Here is a 23,147-nt window from a genome sequence, read left to right as displayed (position 1 = left end):
AAAAGGGGGTGCAATCAATTTTCCAGTGTCCAGAAGCTCTGTCCACAGTCTCGGCCAGGTCCTGGCAGGTGGCAGGTATCACATCTGAGCATCTCTTTCCTTCACTGGTCCAGGTGCAGGAACTGGGGTGCCTCATAATCTTCTTTGGAGACTTTGGGTCACCGTCAGGATCTGGCAGTCTGTCCGATATTATAAACTTTAAAGATAACAATTTAAATGCCATATTCTGCAGGTCTCTGAAGCATTAGAGGTCTGTCTGTCTGTTTTAGTTACTTGCCCTAAGCACACAAGAAGCATACAGGTGGCTAAGTAAGGTCTTATTTCTGTAGTTAATTTTCAGCCTGACTGTAACTGGTTTTAACTTATTAAAATATTTGAAACTTAGCACAGTTGAATTTAAAACTGATAGAGTTACCTTATATTCCTTAAACAGTAGCTACATGTACTACTGCTTTGCTTAAACTTAACTTCTTTCTGAGACAGGATTTTTCTGTGGCTTTGGAGCCTGTCCTGGAATTCGCTCTGCCAACCAGACTGGCCTTGAACTCACAAAGATCCACCCGCCTCTGCCTCCAAGTGGAGGGATTAAAGGTGTGTGCCACCAATGCCCTAAACTTAACTTCTGAAAACGTAAACTGTAACATCTTATAATAGATTAGCATCTTTTATAAAATAAAAACTTTACATTGTCAGGCTTTGCTTAAAAATAATTCTAAATTGAAGCTCTTTAAGTACAAACATTAATAAAAACAAACATTTTAAAAAACTGGTTTTAAAAAGAAATTTAAATTCCCTTAATGTCTTTCTGTAATATATAGAAGCATTAACATTTTAAATCTTAACTGAAAAGCTTGTTTCTAAGATGGTACCTCTAATTTCCATGTGGTCATCTTTAGTCAAGATGGTAGTTTAAGTATCTTTTTTTAACTTTAGCAAAATCGCTACCAGTCATTTTGTGCCACGTGGCTGGCTACAAAATGGTGGTGACCCTCACCACTTATTTTAGCTACATGCTTGTAACAGAACTTAGGTTATGCCAGGAAACAGAACATTTTAAAACAAGTATACATAATTTACTTGAGAAATAAACAGGACTTTTTAAACAAAATTAACTTAATATGGTTAAAATTTTAACTTATATTACCAGTTTTTAAAATTTACTATTTGTAGACATGAGAAACCATAACAAACAGTTTACATTTTTCTCTTTTAACAACCTTTTCTCTGACCTTCTACAACTTGTTTTAACCCTCTATAACTTTCTATATACCTTTGGTTTATTCCTCTGATTTTCTTAGACATTCTTAGACAAATTTCTCTTTCCCTTTCTCTCTTTATTACTTTAGTAATTCTCTCTCATTTCCCAGTCAACATAAAAATTCTTATCAAAGTCCCTTTTATAGTTTTTAATAACTTTAAGTCCATTTTTTAGAAGTCCGGATCAGGCCAGATAAGTTCATATGCCCCAGCTCCATGTGCTCAAGGCAGAGACGGGGGTGGGGTGGGGGTGGGGGGGACATGGCCAGGCAGATGGTGGCCTTGCAGCCATGTTCCCCCAGAGCAGGGAAACTCCTGCTGTCCCATGGCAGGACAGCAGTTGGGGCAGAGACAGCCCCTCTTCACATGCCTCACAGACCGGCAGGTGAAGACAGAAAAACAGACTCACATCGGCCAGACTCAGCCGTGAGGGCTGCAGCAGTGGTTGGAGTTCAGAGTAGCAGCCTCAGGGGACTCGGCCGCAACACAGCAGATAACACAGATAACAAACCTGCCCAGTCCAACCCTACAAGCCTTACAGAAAACCGTACAGAAACAAAGACTGGAGAAGAAAATTACCTAGTGTGGCGCCACGTGACTCAACAAAATGGGGTGTCGTGGTGGATCCTGAATTGAAAACCAACGATGAAAATCCGGGGAAGGGGGTGGTTAGGATGGAGACAGACACAAACAACAAAAAAAGGACAGACACAAGAGACAGGACAAACCACTTGGCAGACCAAATTACAGACACAGACATGGCACCAAACCAGAATTACAAACAACCCTTGGACTTTTGTCCAGGGTGGAACCAAGGGTTCCAGAAACATGTCTGTTTCTGGGCACGCCTGCTTTCCCTATGGTCCAAATCAAATGACACTCGGACTTTCGTCCAGGGTGTGGCTTCAGGGTCACTGTACACATCTGTTTCCCCCCCGAGGTTCAAATCACAAATCCAAATAACAAATATAAGTCCTGAGCTGGCACAGATCAAATTCAAGTCATGCCACCAAACCAACAAAACAGCAAGAGACATACAGAACATTGAACATATAAGTTGCGAGCTCAAATCATCTTACCTCCAAGATCGAATCCACTCAGGTGAGGGGTGGTCGCAAATCCAGGACGAGCCCCCAAATATTAGACCCCCCAGAAAACTCAGGCCTCCGGGGTCCCAGCCCAGGACTGTGGTCACCCCAATCACCAGGCAGATTTGAAAACTTGCTGCAAACTGCATGAGGCTTTATTGTTGTTTAACGAGCTAACTCCGTGTTAGCTTGGGTCTTTCACCCACCGCCGTGGCAGATGGCTAGCAAAGACCTAATTCTACATTCTTAATGCTAGGATTGAAAGCATGCACCACCACAACTGGCAAAATTGAATATTAAAAACAATGCATTCTAGTGGGTATTAGACATAGAGCAAAAGACAACCAGCCTACAACCCACAACTTGAGAGAAGCTAGAAAGCAAGGAGGACCCTAAGAGAGACATACATCAACACCCGGAGAAAAGGAGAAGGACAAGATCTCCTGAGCAAATTGGGAGAAGGGGGAGGGGAGGAAAGTATGAGGAGGGGAGAACACGAGGGATCAGGAAGACTGAGTCAGGGGAAGAATAGAGAAAGAGAGCAAAAAAAGAGATACCTGGATAAAGGGAGCCATTATAGGTTTAAAGAGAAATCTGGCCCCAGGGAAGTGTTCAGAGATCCACAAGGATGACCCCAACTAAGAATCTAAGCAACATTGGAGAGGCAACCTTAAATGCCCTTCCTTGATAATGAGATTGATGACTACCTAATATGCCATCCTAGAGCCTTCATCCAGTAGCTGATGGAAGCAGAAACAGAGACCACCCACAAACACTGAGACAGATTCTGGAATCCAGTTACAGAGAGGGAGGAGAGATGAGTAAAGGGGTCAAGACCATGCTGGGGGAACCCACACAAACAGCTGACCTGACCAAGTGGAAGTTCACAGACCCCAGTCTCACATCTGGGGAAACAGCATAGGACAAAACCAGGCTCCCTGAATGTGGGTGTCAGTTGGGAGGCCAGGGCAGTCAATGGGGCTTCTGGCAATGGAACCAGTATTTATCCCTAGTGCATGGACTTTTGGAGCCTGTTCCCTATGGAGGGCTAATCTCTCAGCCTAGATACATGGGAAGTGCCTAGATCCTGCCCCAAATGATGTGACAGACTTTGATGATCCCCAATGGGATGCCTCACATTCCCTGGGGAGTGGATGGGGGGTGGGTTGGGGGGTTCGTGGGGGGCATAGAAAGACAGTAGTAGGGAGAGAGAACTGGGGTTGACATGCAAAATAAGGTTGTTTTTACTTCAAATAAAAAGTTTATGCATTTTATTGATTTACTTTGTGTATGGATGCACCCTGAGTTCAGAGACATGTGCTGCTATACCCAAATATAGTCCTTGTAAAGTTGAGTCAAGTCTGTTTGAACTTTGAACTCATCTAGGGCTATAAGGGCCAGGTTTGTGGAGCTTTGCACTTAGAAAAATTACTAACAGTGTGCCTATGTTGAACATCTACATGTGCATTCCTTTCTTTAAAGTGGAGTATCTTATGACCCAAACTATTCTTCTCTCCATTTTCAGTCTATTATTTTCTCTGCATCCTATAGACTCTTCTGCATGACCCTGGCTGTATTCTCCCTCACACCTACAATGAAAACCTTTCCCTCTACCGTACCTAGTTCCCATTTTATGTGTCTTGTGACTGAAGTCCAGTAGAAACATATAGGAGGCCACTTACAAGGGACTCATTTCCCCTTGATTGAACCAAGCTGTTGATTTGACTCTTTTAAGATATGTATGGTATCAATCGTTTGTTTCCACTGGCTTTTGCCACCCACTGTCTTCAATTCCAAATCCTAGAGTCTGCCTCCTTAACTGATTCTTCCTTCCACCTGCGCTAACAATTTTTCTCTTCCTGGCCTACTGGGTAAGTATCGTCTTGGCCTCTCTGTCTACTGGAGCCTCTCATTCCCTCCTGGGTACCTGTCACTGTCACACAACTCTTGGTCTCTCTGTCTCCTGAAGCCTGATAACTTCCATGGGTAACCACCTGGGAATCTCTCTACTAAGACACAGCTCTCTCCCTCTATTTGAACTCTCACTTCCCCAGAAGCCTCCTCCAGTTCACCCCTGCAGATATTTTAAACTTTCCGCTACTCTCCTCTACTTGGTCAGTATCAGACTGAAGCTGCCTTCTTTGTCTCTGTTGTTGTACTACTACAAAAGCCACACTGGTATACCAGAAAGTTCCTTTCACTCTACTGTGTCCCTATCACACGGAAAGGGAGACATCCTCTGTAATTTGGGACATTTGTCTTTGATAAATTTCTCAATCAACTTGGGGATACCCGGATAACTTAACCTTTGGCTTAGTTTGGATAGAGATTTGTCTCTCTTGTTGATTTTCTCGAAAAACCAACTCTTTGTTTAATTGAGTCTTTGTAATGTTTTCCCTGTTTCTACTTTATTGATGTCAGCCCTCCCTCAGTTTGATTATTCCCTGGCATCTACTTCTCTGGGGTGAGTTTGCTTCTTTTTACTGTAGAGCTTTCAGTTGTGCTGTTAATTCTCTAGTGTGACTCTTCTCCAGTTTCTTCATGTGGGCACTTAGTGCAATGAACTTTCCTCTGTAACTGGACTCATAATGGGATTTCCCCTTCTGAAGCAGATGACTATGTCTTTATCTCTGATCACAAACTTATTATGAGTGTCTTCATTTTTTTTAAACCCTCAAGCAAGGAAAGGTATTCTTTCATACCAATGATATTATAACATCGCGAAGTGCTCTTTGTGGGTAATGTTAGGATTACAGCTTTAGCAACCTATTCAGGTTATAGCATCTCTTTAGATGTGTAGAAGTAAAATTTTGGGTATTAGATTTCCATATGGCTTTTAAAAAATGTTTAGCAATAATTATTGGAAGTACTAGGCATATATATATATATGTAGAGAATCATATTTTATCATATATATGTAAATCCCATGTAGTATACGTATATGTGTATATATTAACATGTATTTCAAAGGTATTATGACATTTATATTGATAATATTCCCACTGTTTGCCATGAACTTTATAGGAAAATGCCGGTACCATGCATGAGAAACCTCCTGACAAGTTGTTGGTCAGGATAGTTCAAGAGACCTCCAAAACAATATCAGCTATTTCTGCCCGTGATTGTCACAGAGCTTGAAGACTCGACTCTGTTGCAGAAGCCACAATACAATTCAGACTCAGAATTTGGAGGAATTGAACAGAAATTTACCTAGTGCCTATTCCATGAGAAGTGGATTTAATAAAGTGAAAAATTGAAAAGGGAAAGGAACAATCACTTGACCTATGTAGAGGTGCTATCAATGAACCACAACAAAAACTGGACTGGAAAGATATTCACAAGGGTGCAGTAGTGGGCCTTCCACTTTGGGGCTTGCAAGTGCTGTCTAATTGGACTAAGACCTACTCACCAAAAGGGAAGCCATGCCTGGCACTGTAAACATTCTAATGATGGTTTCTTAAACTAGTACACTTTCTAGCTGTTTTCTAAATGCTTATCTTTACACACACAGGTAAATATAGTTCTTGGCCCTCATCAAAGAAACTCCTTTTTTTTTGCAATATATGGAGACTATCACAGAATCTCACAACTGGTCACAATGCAGAGAATAATTGCCTGAATGGTGCCCAACCCCAACTGATACATTCACAATGGATTCGTTCAACAGAAAGCTTAGGAAAAATCAAAGAGGAGTTGAAGAAAGACCCCCAAGGCATAGAATCCTTGCTGTCAATGTATATCCCCTAAACATGACAGGGAAATACACCTATTAGCTTGCAATAGTATTTTACACTAACGAACCAGCAAAATGGAACTTAGAAGGATGAGCAAATTCTACACCCCTAGAAGAAGGAATGTGGCAAGGCACTGGCTGCCAAAAGACAAGGGATCATCTGCCTTGGGGGGGGGATCGCATATTGCTTGTCCAACCACAAGTGCTCAGCTCAGAATACATTCACATACACACAGAGCTGAATGGACTCTGTAGGTTATATGTACATGGGATCATGTACAAGTATCAATGAAAATTAAAGCAGAGATCATAAATGTGTGAAAGGGAGGCAGGCATTGTTAGGTTAGAGGAAGAATGGGAGTCACACAGTGTACCTAAGGCTCTATGACCACTACTCTTATAAAAGAATTGCACGTGTTAAAATTTTGTATGATCTCTGCTATTTTATGCACATTTCCTACCATTCTGAAAGCTAAATTACATTAGAAAACATTTTAAATTATGCCAAATTTCTATGTCCAAGTGCTTGGAACTGAGTTGCTAGTTTGAGGTTATGAACTCAATCTCACAAATGCTGTGGAATGATCTCTGAAAGAGTTCACAGTTGCCAAATACAACAACCTTTGACTGGTTGTTTCAAAGTCCATTTCTCCCTACCAGTAGCTAGTTTAACAATGAACTATGGAGTGTTAAAAATTTCTTTTGGCTGCACTATAAATTTTACCACTTTGATTTGCTACAAGTGGAGCAGTTGGCTACAGCTGGAATCTTTTAACAGTACCTACAAAGAGCTCCTTTCCATGTCAGGCTACTATTGGTTTGAAGGAATACCTTTCCCTAGTAGAGGGTTTCAAAAAGAAATAATTGAAGAAGTTCGTGATAAGTTTGTGATAGGAGATGAAGACATAATCATACTGGCTTATCCTAAATCAGGTAAGGACCATCAGGAAAGGTGATCCTAAATTGTAGGAGGCAGGTTAAGGCTTTGATTCTCATTCATTTGGGTGATAAATGGGATGCCCTCTGTATCTGATGTTTAAAATGCTCTGTGAGCATGGAGAGTTCTATGTAAGTGCATTTCCACTCAAACAAAGACGTTTTGACTGGTCTGTGTGCGGGGAGGATAAGTTAAGGCAAAATAGCAATGGCAGTGATCCAAACACAGACTGTGACATTGTTGTGTCTCTGCGTGGAAGAGAGAATGGAAGAGAGAGTGGAAGAGGGAGGATGATAAGAGTAAACAGAAGAAATAGCATCAAGAGAAATGGGATGGATGAAAAAATATGGGGAGGAGAGGACACTGTCAGGTAGAAGAACTACCATGAACCTTGTCCAGGTAGTGGACACTCTGACAACACAAGAAAGCAAAAAAGGCATCATGGGTGTTGGGAAAGAGCTGTTGGATGGGTGGCAGAGGCACTGAACATTAGATAAGTATTAGGTTGCTGTGTAGTATGAATAACAAAAACCCAGAGACAGATATTGGGGTTCAAGCTGAAGATCAGAAAGGCAAAGCAGCCAGCTAGCAGCTCTTACCTCTACCAAGGCTGAAATGAAGATCCTGTCTTCCCTTTGACTGGAAACTGAATCTTTATGAGACCCTTTGCCTTTTCCTTATATACCTTGGTAGCGCTGGGCCTAAAGTTGTGAGCTCTGTTATTTTTTTTAGACTGATTCACTCTAGTGTGGCACAGGGTGGTCTTGGACTCACAGAGATGCATTTACCTCTGACTTCAGGGTCCTGGGATTAAAGGTGTGTACCACCACTTCCTGGCATCTATGGCTAACTAGTGTGGTTTGATTTACCTTTTGATCCCCAGTCAAGCTTTATTAGTTATAATCAATATATTGCCACATTGCTGACATCAAAAGTTTAATAACATGGAAAAGCCAAGGACATTGGAATGCATGAAAAACATTTGGACATAAGCCCAGAGAAAGAAGCTAGAGAATTATCCATTGACAAATGAGTATGTAAAGAGAAATACAAGTGTGTGTGGTAACTAGACTCAACAGGATTTATTTACCTGAAAGAGAAACAGTACTCACACATTCACCGCAGCATGAGTGTATCTCAACAGCATTTTATTTAATAAATGGAGCCAGTCTCAAGGACAGATTCTATGATTGCACTGCTGGGAAATATCTGAGATAGTTGAATTCCCTGCACCAGAATGTAGAATGATCATGGCCCAGGATGGAGGGAAAATCAATAGGCTGGTGGAGTGCGTTGAGTATAGATCCTCTGCTTTTCCCATTAAAGCATTGGGAATGTAGAGGATAAATATACTTTGTACTACACCAGTGGACACTGTGAACACCACATGTTTGTGTCCTTGAAAGCATCTGCTCTATAAATTGTATGGGCATATATTCTACTTGAAGTTTTTCACAAGTACTTTTCAAGTGAGTTACCATATCTTTTCCTTCTTGTACAGGGACTAACTGGCTGATTCAGATTGTCTGCTTGATTCAGACCAAGGGGAATCCAGAATGGGTCCAATCTGTTCCTACCTGGAAACGCTCACCCTGGATAGAAAGTAATGGAGGATTTCAAAATTTAACCAATAAGGAGAGGCCGTATCAGATTTCCTCCCACCTTCCCTTCCATCTTTTTCCCAGATCGTTCTTCAGTTCCAAGGCCAAGGTCAGTGTTTATTGGTTGAGAAATCTTGACCAAATGCTCATTGAACTTATTCTACAATGGAGCCCCAGAGCTCTGCCTGAAGTGCAGTCTGATCTGTTTGTGGGGGTTGTGGGAGGGAATCCAGGATTCTCATGCACTAGGTGATGCCTATGTGTCCCCTCCTCAGATTACATCAGAGGACCAGGATGTCAACCACCACATAGTGATCCTGGCCTGATATATGAGATGAAGTTAAATATCAACAAGAGCATTCAGGAAACTATATGTACAAGCCAAGCAGAGTTCAAACTCTCATGTACAGTTAATACTACTCTTTTGCTGTCATCAAAGTCAATTAGCTAATTTTGGTTTTACATAAATCCCATGGCTATTGGGTGAATCACTCAAGGCAGAGTTGCTCATAGGGGAAGCAGGCAGAACAGCACCGATGGTTTAGCTCAAAGGACATGGGTCATCTGGATTCACTGTGACTTGCTGTGTCTACCTGTCCACTGAGAACAGTAGCTACAAGAATCACCTATGTCACTGATAGATGATCCCCAGTGGGATTAGAGCTAGCCAGATTCTGATCTATCTTGGCATCTTGTTAGTAAGAAAGTTCTCTGCAAATGCATCCACCCCAGAACCTAAAAATATTTTATGCTTAAACTACAAAGGCAAACTTAGAGAAATTATCTCTCTTGAAATTATCACAATCAAGTTGTGTCCTGTACGTCTGTCTTATCTGGATTTGGCAAACTCTTAGCTGGAGAAATTGAGGCCCAAGGACATGAATTCTAGAATAATGTCACAAAAAGCATTGGTACAAATTATAGATCTTATTGTATAAAATTATTATTTATTTTCAATTCATTTATTTAATTTTTGAGATTATAATTACACACATCATTTATCGTTCCTCTTCCTCCCTCCAAGTTTACCCACATGCCCCTCCTTTGTCTCTTGTAAATGTATGGTCTCTTCTTTCATTAATTGCTGTTACCTTTACATGATCTACATATTTCTCAATACGTAAATACAATTTGCTTGGTCTGTACAAGGTTACTTGCATATAGGTTTTGAGGTCTGAGGATTTAACACTGTATAACCCATTGCTATGCTTTTCACAGGGGATGCCAATTCCTCTGAATACATTTCTTCATTCCCTGAATGTCTTGGTGTTCACCATTTGGCAAGGATGCACTGGCTTTATGCTCTGTACTGTTACTCTTTTGAGAGTTATGTTTGATAGTCACACTCACAGAAACCGATTGGCTTGCCATATTGCAGCACTCATCGTCCTGTGTAAACAAGGTGTCCTTTCACAGCAGATGCAAGGTCTTTCATTCTGCAAGATATTAATCTTCACACCTATAGAATCAGATGTGGAGTTTTGTTACAGTTGTTTTGTTTTTACAGTATTAGTGATCTCAATATTTTTTGCTGTTTTATTTTTGTGAATCAAAATTGTTTAAAATGATTCTGACTATAAATGTTTTGTACTTACATATATATTTTGTCCATATAAAATAATAAGTGTTTTTAGAAACCCCTTGGACATTTGATTGACATTTCATGTAACTTGTGCTAGTTAGAATGTGGGGAATGTCCATACTGACTTTTATGTACATGTTTTTCATTTAAGATAATATATGTCATCAGAAATCCCAGAGATGTCCTTGTGTCTGGTTATTTTTTCTGGTATAAGACAAACCTTTTCAAGAATCCAGATTCACTGGCAACTTATTTTGATTGGTTTCTCAAAGGAAATGGTGAGTGTTCTGTTTAATATAGGTGTTTGGGAGGCTCAGAGATATTTTTAAGATAAGGTGAGATACAGCTTAAGCTGGTCTTGAATACTCTATAAAGTCAGGGATGACCTCTTGTTATTCTGAATGTCTCTCTTGAGTTCTTGGACTATAAATACCTACTATCATGTGCTTTTAGCCTAATGTTGGGGCTCAAGCTCATAATATCAACAATGTTATCTAACTTGGCTATATTCCTAGACTTTAATACATTCTGTAGTCTTCACTTGGTTCCTTATTATCTCTCTATATTTCACCAGTCTGTGGCTCCAAGGCTCATGACCATTTTGAATGTAATATTGAAGTCATCCTGTTCTCACACACCACTGCATAACAGGGCACAGTCCACAACTTACCCATGACACACCATCCTGGCAACAATGGTGCACCTGGTCTTCCCAGTAATCATTTGTGGTATTAAATGAGAAATTCTCCAAATAGACACTAAAATTTGAACATTTGTTTCCTTCTTGATGACACTGTTTCAGAAGATTTATGAAGCACAACCCTGTAGGATAAAGTATATAATTGAGTGTGGGCTTTGAGAGGTTTTTAATTATTTTTAATTAAATTCATACATTTATTTTATATCCTGACCACAGTTTTCTCTCTCCCCTCATACCATTCCTTCCTTCCCACCTTCATTTCCATCCCACTCCCAATTAACTCATCTGTTTCTGTTCAGAATGGGCATCGACAAAGTATGACATACCAAGTTCAAGTAGGAATAATCTCCTCTGCTCATATTAAGGCTTGTCAATGCAACCTATTATGAGAGTAATAGGCTCCCAAAAGTCAATCAAAGCAATATGGGCAGGCCTTGTTTCCACCACCAGGAGTCCCACAGGTAGATCAAGCTACACAACAGTCACACATCTGTAGAGACCCTAAGTCAGTTCTGTGCAGACTCCTTAGCTGTTGTCAGTCCAAAGGCTTTGAGCTCCTATGTGCTCATGTAATTTATAGTTGTGGATTTTTGTGAGATGACCTTGACCCATGAGGATCATATAATCCTTTATCTGTCTCTTTAATGGCTGTCCTTGAGCTAGGCCTAGTGCTTGTTCTCTGTATCTTTTTCTGTCAGTCACTGGATGAAGGCTCTCTGTTGACAATGTAGGTATTGCCAATGTGATTGCAGGAGATGGACTGTTAAGGCTACCTATGCACCATTGGTTACAGTCTTAGCTTGAGTGATCCTTGTACATTCATGGGACTTTCCCTTGCACCAGGTTTCTACCTGACTCAAAATGCCCCCCCCATCAAGATATCTCTTTCATTCCACCCCCTCCATCCATGCCCTCAACATAATCTGCCATATCCACATCCACACCAGCCCCTAGGCAATCCAGGAGATGAGATCTGTTTCATTTTCCTTTCCCAGACATAACCATGGATCCTGTCCTTCTTTGGGCACTCCTTACTTAACCTCTCTGTGGATGTGTATTGTAGCATGGTTATATTTTCCATATATTTATTGTCCACTTATGCATGAGTACATATCATGTTTGTCTTTCTGCATCTGATTTACCTGACTCAGGATGATTTTTTTCTAGTTTCCACCCATTTTCCTTCGAATTTCCTGATGTCATTATTTTTAACAGCTGAGTAATACTCCATTGTGCAAATGTACCTCCTTTCATTTATCCATTCTTTGGTTGAGGGTCCCATAAGATGTTTCCATATTCTGGCTATTATGAACAACACTGCTATGAACATAGTTCAACAATTGTCCTTTTGGAAAGATTGAACATCCTTTGAGTATATGCCCAAGAGTTGTATTGCTGGGTCTTGCAGTAGATTAGTTCTCAGTTGCAAGTGGAGTTCTTAATTGGTCTAAGTAATAAAACCAGGAGTCAAATATAGAGGAAAATGCTGAAAGAAAAGAGAGAAGGAGCAAACTACTGCTACACCTTACCTCCTTAGCATCTCAGCAGAGAAGAGAGTGAGTTCCTATTTCTCCCTGCTTATATTTTGTTTCTCCTGGTTAGCTCACTTCCTGTCTGTCTTTCTAGACCTCCAGACCTCTATGGTTAGCTAGTGGCAGCTCCATTCTTTGACCTTCAGACAGGCTTTATTTGTACAAGAAAGATATCACCATATGCAGTTTTCTGAGAAAACACCATGTTGCTTTCCAAAGTGGCTGTACAAATTCCCACTACCACCATCAATGGAGGAATGTCCTTTTATATTCACATCAAAAGTTTACATTCATTTTTCCCCAGATTTTTTAAAATTTGAATTAGAAACAAGATTGTTTTACATGACAATCCCAATTCCCTTCTCCCTCCCCTCCTCCCTCACCACCCCCTCCCCCAGCTAAAACCCTACCTATCACATATCCTTACTGCTCCCCAGGGAGGGTGAGGCCTTCTATAGGGTGTCATCAGAGTCTATCGTATCCTTTGGGTTAGGGCCTAGGCCCACCCCCATGTGTCTTGGCTCAGGGAGTATTCTTCTATGTGGAATGGGCTCCCAAAGTCCACACCTATGCTAGGGATAAGTACTGAACTTATCCCTACGCAGGTCCTGTAGATTTCTGAGGTTTCCTCACTGGAACCCATGTAAAAGTTTATATTCTTAAGTCACTTCCAGTTTCTTCTCTGCTTCCTACTTGTAGGTAAAGAGATGGACTCTCAGATTCCTGCTGGGTAGCCCTGACTACCATTTGCTGCCTTTGCTTCCTTTCTCATCATTAATTTTTATTTCTCTAGAATAATAATCCAAAATTCAGCTCTCTCGCTCTCTCAATTACTTATGTTGTCTTTGTTCATGACGTTTTATTTCAGCAACATAAAAATAACAAATGTAAGTTTCTTCCTACCACATTTCTCATTTGTGTATTTTCTTGGTCTTTTTTCATTGGCTTCTCATACACTAGCCTGACTGCTCACCATTTTGTTAAGATGCATCTTTCCAAATATTGTAAATCTTATTTTCTTCTTTGTCAAAAATATTTTCATAGAAAAAGATTCCTTGAACTTTATAATTAGCTTAACTTTTATTGAGATATAATAGTTATATGTAATAAAAAGTTTCATTCTTACTCTAAGGGATAAATGGACCCCAGGAATGGGAAGTGGCATGAACTCCCGAGCTAATTGAGAGCATGAGGGTAGGGGAGTGGGTGCTGCCACAATAAGAGCACAAGAAGAAGAGGAGAGGAGAAGAAATGGAGGAGCAGATATATTGAGTTGGGGGAAGAATAGAGGAGAGAGAGCAGGATGAGAGATACCATATCAGAGGGAGCCACTATAGGTCTGAGAAGAGATCTGGAACTAGGAAGATCTCCAGAGACCTACAAGGATGACACGATCTGACAGTCCAGGCAGTGGACGAGAGGATGGCCTAGAAGCCCTTCCCCTAGAATGAGATTGATGACTACTCTCTATGCTATCCTAGAGTCCTCATCCAGTGGCTGATGGAAGCAGAGACAGACATCCACAGAAATACACTGAGCTGAAATCTGGAACCTAGTTGAAGAGAGGGAGGAATGAAGAACGAAGGGGTCTGTACCAGGTTGGAGAAACCCACAGAAACAGTTGGCCTGAAAAAGGGAAAGCATATCGACCCCAGACGCTTTTTGGGAGGCCAGTACGGAACTAATCCAGCCCCCTGATCATGGATGCCAATGGGGAGGCCACTGCACTCCAGGGAGCCTCTGGAGGTGGACTGGCGTTTTTGCCCTGGTGTGTGTGGGGGACTTCGAGAGCCCATCCCACTTGAAGGGATGCATTCTGTCTCTGAACACATGGGGAGGGACCTAGGCCCAGCACAGGAAGATTTGGTGGACTTGGTGGAGCCCCGGCTGGGGGCCCTACCCTGCCTGGGGAGTGGTGGGTGGATGGGGTGGGGGGTAGGTTGGAGGTGGGGGAGAAGGAATGGGGGTGAGGGGAGGGAGAGGGGAATTACATGTGAAACAAGCCTGTTCCCTAACTTGAATTAATAATAATAATAATAATAATAATAATAATAATAATAATAATAATAGAGAAAAAAAGAAGACTATTTTAAAACAGGAAAAAAAATGTTTCATTCTTACATATATAGTCAACCACCAGGAGCAATCTGGATTTTCTGAGAGAATATACAATCCACTAAAAAAAGTTCCATTCTGATTTGGTATTTTTATCACATTAACAGCTCACTAACCTTTCTAGTTTGTTGCCCTTCTTGTTGATCCTTTTCCTCTTCCTAACTAGTTCTGCTGTATTCTTCCATGTCCTATTTCTTCATGTGTGTGTTTGTGCACCAGTGACGTCTATTGAGATTGCTTACTGGAGGACATGGAAGGAGTCATTTACAGGGACATTGACACCTTACTAGTAGGTACTCTCCTGAAAATAAATCTCTCCTTCCATCAGCAACCACTAACTACCTCTGGACCCTGGAAGGAAGGATCTCCTGAGTCCTGTACCCTAAGTACTGTTAACTGCTTATAAAGCCACAGCAAAGGGTGGTTGCTTACAAGTCCCTCCTATCTGCTTGATAGAGTATTTTAGGGCCCATTCTTGTGTAGGTCTTGTGCAGTAATTACAGCTACTATGAGTTAAAGGTGTTGTATTCATGTAATGGCTAGAAGACAACATTCCACCCCATCTTTAGGTTTTATATAATTTCTGTACCTTCTTCCTCTGTGTTTTTAAAGTATATGGTATTCTAGATGTCTCAGGGTGAACACTGAAAAGGCACTTTATTCTCAGCATTTTGGCCAGTTTTGAGTCCCCAAAATTACCTCTTCTCACTACAAGAAGAAACTTCTTTGACTAAGAAGACAGTAGTGATATATAAGGATGAAAATAGCTGTTTAGATGATAATATGATGTGCACATCAAGTTCATTTAGCAGAACAACAGTGATGTTTTCAACACAAGGATCTGTTCCCTCCCCAGCATGTGTAGTTCACCAAGTAGACTGAATCAGCTTTGAATTCTTCTCAATCCGAAAACAATTGGTTACCCTGATATCACAATTCCCATTACTTCATTGGTGATCTTATCTTGTAAGGCTGCTTAAAGTAAAGGAAGAGTGTCCACAGCTGAGTAATACTGTTGATGACAATCTCCCACTATCAGACTGCATGACACTTTCTGGTCCTATGAGAGCTATTCCGCAGAAAAGCATATTTCAAGCCAATTCACAGCTTGTTTCATTATGTACTGTGACAATTGTTTAAAGACGTCTTTAGAAATAGGTTCTTACCAGCTAGTTTTGGGGGCAATGGACAACAGCAACAATTGCCAGGTTATTTGGATACGGAGGCCTTTTCTAGGCAACAACTCCTAAGGGGGTATTTCAGCACTAGCAATGAAGTTTTAATATAATATCCTATGATTTCTTGGAGCAGTATTGTACTATGACAAACTTTTCAATATTTTAATGAGCTTTCAAACTAATGAGTTTCCATAGGAATTTTTATATATTCTTATTTTTGGTTAATTTTATTCCTCATCCTTTGATTCCATCTTCACATTAACGCACTCAATCTTATATTCCCTCCCTTCACATTTATAGTCTAGGTCTTCCGGAGCCTATACCTGTGAGAAGGAGTGGACTGGGAATGGACTAGGGAGGAGAGGATGGTGGATTGGAGGAGGCAAGGGGAGTGGGAGGAGGAGAAGGGTGTGAGGGGTGAGAGGGAGACTGTAGTTGGATTGTAAAATGAAATCAAAAAATAAAAAAAAGGAAAAAAGGATGTCATTAGCTGTGATTCCATCTCAAAATGAACTTCCTACTTTTCCTCTACTAGTTTCAGAGATTTTTGGTCTTCTATTGAGGGTCTTGATGCATTTGGGATTAGTGTGAATGCCAGTAGCCCCCCTCTGTGTTATGAGTGATTAAGATCTAAATTAATTCTACTAAACATAGTTATCCAGTTTCCAAAGCACCATTTACTGAAAATGTTGTCTTACTTCCAATGTAGAATTTTGCATTTTGTAAAAAATCAGGTGCCTGTAGTTACATGAACTAATAAATGTCTTGGTTTTCTAGTCCATGAATCTACTTATGATTTGTATCAGTGCAGTGCTGGCTTTTATTACTATGTCTCTGAATTATAATTTGAAATAGGATACTAAAGCCAAATGCAATGGAGTCAGAACTAGATTGACAACAGGTAGTTTATTAAAGGGATAGTATTCACGCAAGGGCCAGTGACTAGGATTACACTGGAGCCGGAGTGACCAGCAGATGTACACTCAGCCAGGCAGGAGAGAGAAAAAATGGCTGTGTGCATGCCTCTCTGCTACTTAAACCCTTGTTACGTGGTCAATGTCCAAGTGGGCGTGGTCAGCGGCACCTGTGGCCAGCCCCAAGCAGATGTGGTCAGCAGTACCTCTAAACAGGATTACTCCCTACAATGTACTGTTTTTTTCAAGGATTGGTTTGAGTATTTGGGAGGTGTACTTTCATTTGAATTTATTCTTTGGAAATGTCATACTTTCTATAAATTACATTCTGATTGTTGAAACCTTTCACCCTCTCAAATCACCCTCTCGTGTCTTCTAACCCCCATTTCCTACAATTTTCTTTTAAAACTTTATGTATGTTTATGTGTGACCCATTTAATTGAATCCAGATTAGGATCACCTGTGGGATTGTGGGTTTTGTACTACCCATTGAAACCTAGTTCTCACTTCCAGGGAATAGTAGGGTCCCATGAGTGTTCTCCCCAACCCATGATGCAGCACTGGTGGGTTAGTATTCTGTAGGCTCATTGCAGGCAGCCTCAGTTATTGTAAGATTACGCTACACTTACCCTATTGTGTGCACATGTCGTCATTTTCCAGGTCTTCCCTTCCTCTTTCCACCTTCTGCATTCTTTCTATTCCATCTCTTGTTCTTTTTCCAAAGCCTTATGGTTAAACATTACCTAGTTTATTTGATGTCTCTTTGATTTCTTAATGTAGGTACATTGACCTTTAAACATATCACTTATGAGTGGTTACATTGCGTCTCACAGATTGCAGGATGTAAAATATAATTTTCATTTTATTGTAGGAGTCTTTCTACTCTTTATTTATTTTTTGTTTTCTCAAGACAGGGTTTCTCTGTGGCTTTGGAGGCTGTCTTTGAACTAGCTATTGTAGACCAGGCTGGTGTCAATCTCACAGAGATCCTTGTGCCTCTGCCTCCAGAGTGCTGGGATTAAAGGCGTGCGCCACCAATGCCCGGCTGTTCTACTCTTTATTTCATCAGACTCATTCATCAATAAATTGTGAGTTGTTTAATCTCCATAAGTTTGTTCACCTTCTAAAGTTTCTCTTGTTGTTTATTTGTAGTATTTAATTGCTGTCAGATAGAATGTAAGAAATTATTTCAATTTCCCATTATTTGTTGAGATATTCTTTATGTCCTAATATATGACCAATATATTATATTTTAGAGAAAGTTCCATGGGATGCTGAGACCAAAGACTTTCTGCAGTGTTTGGATACAATATTCTACAGATGTCTTTTAAGGCCATTTTACCTGAGATTTCATTTAATTCTTTTTAATTTCAACTGGGGTGATGTGTTAAAGTTCAGGGCAAGACTACTATAACATCTGGTGCTAACCAATGGCTTTTCTATATGTAATATTTTCTATGTCAAACTGTGTGCACCTGTGTGTGAAACTGTACAATTCTCCCATGCATGGTTGCCCTCATCAGTAGGAAGTAATATTTATCATTTCTCAAAAGATTTGGTTTCAAATCTATTTTGTCAGATAAGATTAGCAACACTCTTATGTTTTCTAGCTCCATTTGCTGTGAGCTTTTTTCCCTCATTTTGTTGTAAGGTTCCATTTGTCTTTTATGACTAAGCTCACCAAATATATAGCTCCTATATTTTGATTTCAGTCTTCTACTATGTGATTTTAATTAAGAATTTTTCATCATTAATATTCAGTCACTACTGAAAGGTGTCAAGTTTGTTCTTATCATTTGGATGACTTTGGCAAGAATCTCAAGGTGTTTTCTTGTTTAACTGTTTCTAATTTGCTCTCCATGATAAAACTCTCTTCCAAAAGCATTGTAGGAGAAGAAAGTGTTTATTTGGTTATACTTCCTTTTTTCCATTAAAAAATTTATTTAATTCTATGTTCCAACTACAGTTCTAACTCACATTCCTACCCCTGGCCTCTTCCTGCTCCCACTAATATAGGTCTAGCATACACTAGTTTACTTCTCACAAGTAAGGGCTACTATGAGGACATCATAGTTTGACACAATATGTTGGGGTAGAGTCATTCCCCTCTCCCATGCATTAACACTGCGCATGGCATCTTACCATAGGGAATTGGCTCCAAAAAACTAGCTCATGAACTAGGATTATATCACGGTCCTACTGCTACTGAGCATGACATCCCACCCTGGGGATTTCCAAGATTCACAACTGTCTCCCACAAATTGAGGGTCTTGTTCAGTCTCCTGGAGTCTCCACAGCTGTAAGTCTAGAGGTCATGAGTTTCCACCAGCTTGCTTCAGCTGTCTCTGTAAATTTCTCCATCATGATCTTGACCCCCCTCACACAAATATTACCTCCTCCATCACTTTGCCTGGATTCTCAGAACTCAGACTCACTTTTGGTTGTGAATTTCTGCATCTGGTTTCATCAGTTACTGGTTGAGAGTTCTATGATGATAGTTGGGGTATTCATCAATCTGATTACAGGGGTAGGCCAAGTCAGACATCCTATCTACTGTTGTTAGCATTCTGAGCGGGGGTCCTCCTTGTGGATTCTTGGGAGTTACCCTATCACCAGGTTTCTCCCTAAGCCCATAGTGGCTCTCTCTTTTAAGATATCTCTTCATTGCTCTTCCATTGCATCCCTCTCCGCCTAGGCAATCTCATTCCCTGGTGTTCTTATCCACCCCCCTGCCACTTATCGCCTCATGCCCACTGTTTGCCCCATAGATATCATCTAATTTCCATTTAAAGGGTGATCCATGCATCTCTCTTAGGGTCCTCCTTGTTACATAGCTTCTCTGGAGCTATGGATTTTTCTCTGGTTATCCTTTGCTTTGTATCTAATATGCACTTATGAATGAATGTTTTCTGTGTTTGTCTTTCTGAATCTGGGTTACCTCACTCAGGATGTTTTTTTTTCTAGTTATGTCCATTTGCCTGAAATTATCATGACATCATCATTTATTACCACTGAGTAGTACTCCATTGTATAAATATACCACATTTTCCTTATCCATTCTTCATTTAAGGGGCATTCAGGTTGTTTCCAGATTTTGGTTATTATAAATAAATGCTGCTAAGAACATTGTTGAGCAAGTGTCCCTGTGGTATGGTTGAGCATCCATTGGATAAATTCACACGAGTGGTTTGCTGGGTCTTGAGGTAAATTGATTCCCAATTTTCTTAGAAACTGCCATACTGGTCTTATATTTATAAAGTGGTCTCCCATGCCAATGCATTTCAGACTGCTTCCCACTTTCTCCTCCATCAGGTTCCACTTAGATTTGAATGTTTCTGAATGGCAGTGGATATGGGTATATTTGCAATCTTCTGCATGTTAACATCCAGTTATGCCACCACTACTCGTTAAAGATGTTTTCCTTTGTCCATTTTTTTTTTACCATTTTGACTGCTTGTAAAAAATCAGGTGTTCATAGATGCATGGATCAGGGTCTCCAATTTGAATTAATTGTCTCTGTGCCAATATCAAGCATTTTTATTATAGCTGTACAGTAGCATTTGCAGTCAAGAGTGGTGATGCATCCAGAACTTCCTTTATTGTAGAGGATTACTTTAATTATTGTGGGTTTTATTGTTTAACCACATGAACTTGAGTATTTTTTTTTTAAGATTTCTGAAGAATTGTGTTTGGATTTTCATGAGGACTGCATTGATTCTGTAGATTGCTTTTGGTTGGATTGCCATTTTTTTTTTATTATATTATTCCTACCTATACAAGATCATTGGAAATTTTTCCATTTCTGATATACTCTTCAATTTCTTGCTTTAGGGACTTAAAATTCTTGTCATACAGGTCTTTCACTTGTTTGGTTAGTATTATCCCAAGATATTTTATAATTGTAACTATTGTAAAGGGTGAGCTTTCCCTGATTTCTTACTCAGGGAAGAAATAATTTGCATATGTGAGCACTATTGATTTTTTGAGTTAATCTTGTATCTGGCCATATTACTGATGGTGTTTATCAGCTGTAGAAGTTCCTAGGTAGAGGTTTTGAATCATTTATGTACGTTATCTTCTCTCTCTCTCTCTCTCTCTCTCTCTCTCTCTCTCTCTCTCTCTCTCTTTGGTTTTTCGAGACAGGGTTTCTCTGTGTAGCTTTGAGTGCCTATCCTGGCACTCACTCTGGAGACCAGGCTGGCCTTGAACTCACAGAAATTCACCTGCCGCTGCATCCCAAGGGGTTTAAAGGCTTGTGCCACCAGCGCCAGGCTATGTATATTATCTTATCATTTACAAATAGTTAAAGTTTGACTTCTTCCTTTCCAATTTCTATCGTCTTGATATCCTTTTTTTGTAATTTTTGCTGTAGCTAGAATTTTGACTATAATATTCAATAGAAAACGAGAGAGTAGACAGACTTATGTTCTTCCTGGTTTTATTGAAATCACATTGAGTGTCTCTCTATGTACTTTGATGTTGACTCTTGGATTGCTATATATTGCCTTTATTATGTTTAGTAATGTTCTTGTATCTTTGATCTCACCAAGACCTTTATCATGAAGGAGTGTTGGAATTTGTCAAAGGCTTTTTCAGAATCTAATGAAATGATAATATGATTTTTCTTTCATTTTGTTTATATGATGGATTACACTGACAAATTTCCATCCATTGAACCAACCCTGCATCTCTGAGATGAAGCCAACTTGGTCATGGTGAATGATTATTTTGATGTGTTCTTGGATTTGGTTTCAGTATTTTATTGAGTATTTTTGCATCAGTGTTCATGTGGGAGATTACTATGCAGTTCTCTTTCTTTTTGCATCTTTGTGTGGTTTGGGTATCAGGGTTACTGTAGCCTCATAAAAGGAGTTTGGCAATGTTCTTTCTGTTTCTATTGTGTGGAACAGTTTCAGAAGTATCGGTATTAGCTCTACTATGAAGTTCTGGTAGAATCCTGGGCCAAAAGCATCTGGCCCTGGGCGTTTTTTTTTTTGGTTGGAAGAATTTTGATGACAGGTTCTATTTCCTTATGGTTTACAGGTCTATTTAAGTTGTTTATCAGGTCTTTATTTAATTTTAGTATGTGGTACATATCCAGAAAAATGTACATTTCTCTTAGATTTTTCAATTTTGTGGATTACAGGTTTTCAAAGTATGACCTGGTGATTGCCTGGATTTCCTCAGTATCTGTTGTTATGGCTCCCTTTTCATTTCTGATTTTGTTACTTTTGATATTCTCTCCATGCCTTTATCTTAGTTTGGAGAAGTGTTTGTCTATCTTGCTGATTTTCTTAAAGAAATTCCTTGTTTTATTGATTCTTTGTATTGTTCTCTTTAATTCTATTTTATTGACTTCAGACCTCAATGTGATTATTTCATGTCACCTACTCCTCTGGGAGAGTTTGCTTCTTTTTGTTTTAGAGATTTCAGGTGTTCTCTTAATTTGATAGTGTGGGATTTCTCTAATTTCTTTATATAGGTGTTTAGAGCTATGGAGTTTCCTCTTAGCATTGCATCCATAGTGTCCCACAAGTTTGGCTATGTTTTACATTCATTCTCATTGAATTCTATGACATCTTTAATTTTTCTTTATTTCTTCCTTGACCCGGGGGTGATTAAGTTGGGCATTATTCAGTTCCATGAGTTTGTGGCTTTCTGGACTTTGTGTTGTTGTTAATTTTAAGCCATGGCTATCTGATAAGATACTGGGGGGTTATTCCAATTTTTCTGTATTTGTTGAGATTTGCTTTGTAACTGACTATGTGGTCAGTGTTAGAGAACATTCCATGAGAAGAAGGCATATTCTTTTGTGTTTGGGTGGAATGTTCTATAGATGTATGTTAATCCCATTTGAGTCATAACATATGTTAGATCCCTTATTTCTCTCTTAATTTTCTGTCTGGCAGACCTGTCCCCCACTGAGAGTGGGGTGTTAAAGCCTCCCACTCTTAGGGTGTGGGGCTGGATGTGCGATTTAAACTTTTACAATATTTTTTTTATGAATGTGGGTGCCCTTGTATTTGGGACACATGTTGAGGATTGAGACTTCTTCCTGGATTTCTCCTGTGATGAATATGAAATATCCTTCATCAACTCTTTTGATTACCTTTAGTTTGAAGTCCATTTTGTTAGATATTAGGATAGCTACACCAGCTTGCTTCTTAGGTCCCTTTGATTTGAAATTCTTTCCTATTCCTTTATTATAATGAAATGTCTGCCTTTGAAGTTGAGGTGGGTGTCTTGTATGGAGCAGAAGTTTGGATCTTGTTTTTTTAATCCATTTTGTTAGCTTGTGTTTTTTTAATAGGTGAGAAGCATACATTGGTTTTAAGGGATCTTGATGACCAGTGATTGTTTATTCTGCTATTTCTTGATGGTAGTGGTGTGTGTGTGTGTGTGTGTGTGTGTGTGTGTGTGTGTCTGTCTGTCTGTGTGTGTGTGTGTGTGTGTGTGTGTGTGTGTGTTTCATTTTCTTAGAATTTGCTGGTGTGTGATCATTTATTGCCT

The 23,147-nt window shown here is 39.8% G+C and overlaps 1 protein-coding gene across 2 annotated transcripts in view; it reads left to right on the top strand.

Annotated features, from left to right (window-relative positions):
* The first annotated feature begins 6,878 nt into the window (after positions 1–6,878).
* Positions 6,879–23,147, top strand: part of LOC100753164 (bile salt sulfotransferase 1-like) — a 29,416-nt gene continuing 13,147 nt past the window's right edge. For both annotated transcript variants that reach the window (XM_035449548.1, XM_027431295.2), the window contains exons 1-3: positions 6,879–7,011; positions 8,517–8,725; positions 10,350–10,476. In XM_035449548.1, coding sequence (XP_035305439.1) covers positions 6,879–7,011; positions 8,517–8,725; positions 10,350–10,476 — 469 coding nt within the window. The remainder of the gene's footprint in view (positions 7,012–8,516; positions 8,726–10,349; positions 10,477–23,147) is intronic.

This window comes from Cricetulus griseus, chromosome 9 (assembly GCF_003668045.3).
Source record: "Cricetulus griseus strain 17A/GY chromosome 9, alternate assembly CriGri-PICRH-1.0, whole genome shotgun sequence".
In the NCBI taxonomy this organism is placed as follows: domain Eukaryota; kingdom Metazoa; phylum Chordata; class Mammalia; order Rodentia; family Cricetidae; genus Cricetulus; species Cricetulus griseus.
Note: the sequence above shows the minus strand (reverse complement) of the source record. Positions and strands in the feature narration are given on the sequence as shown.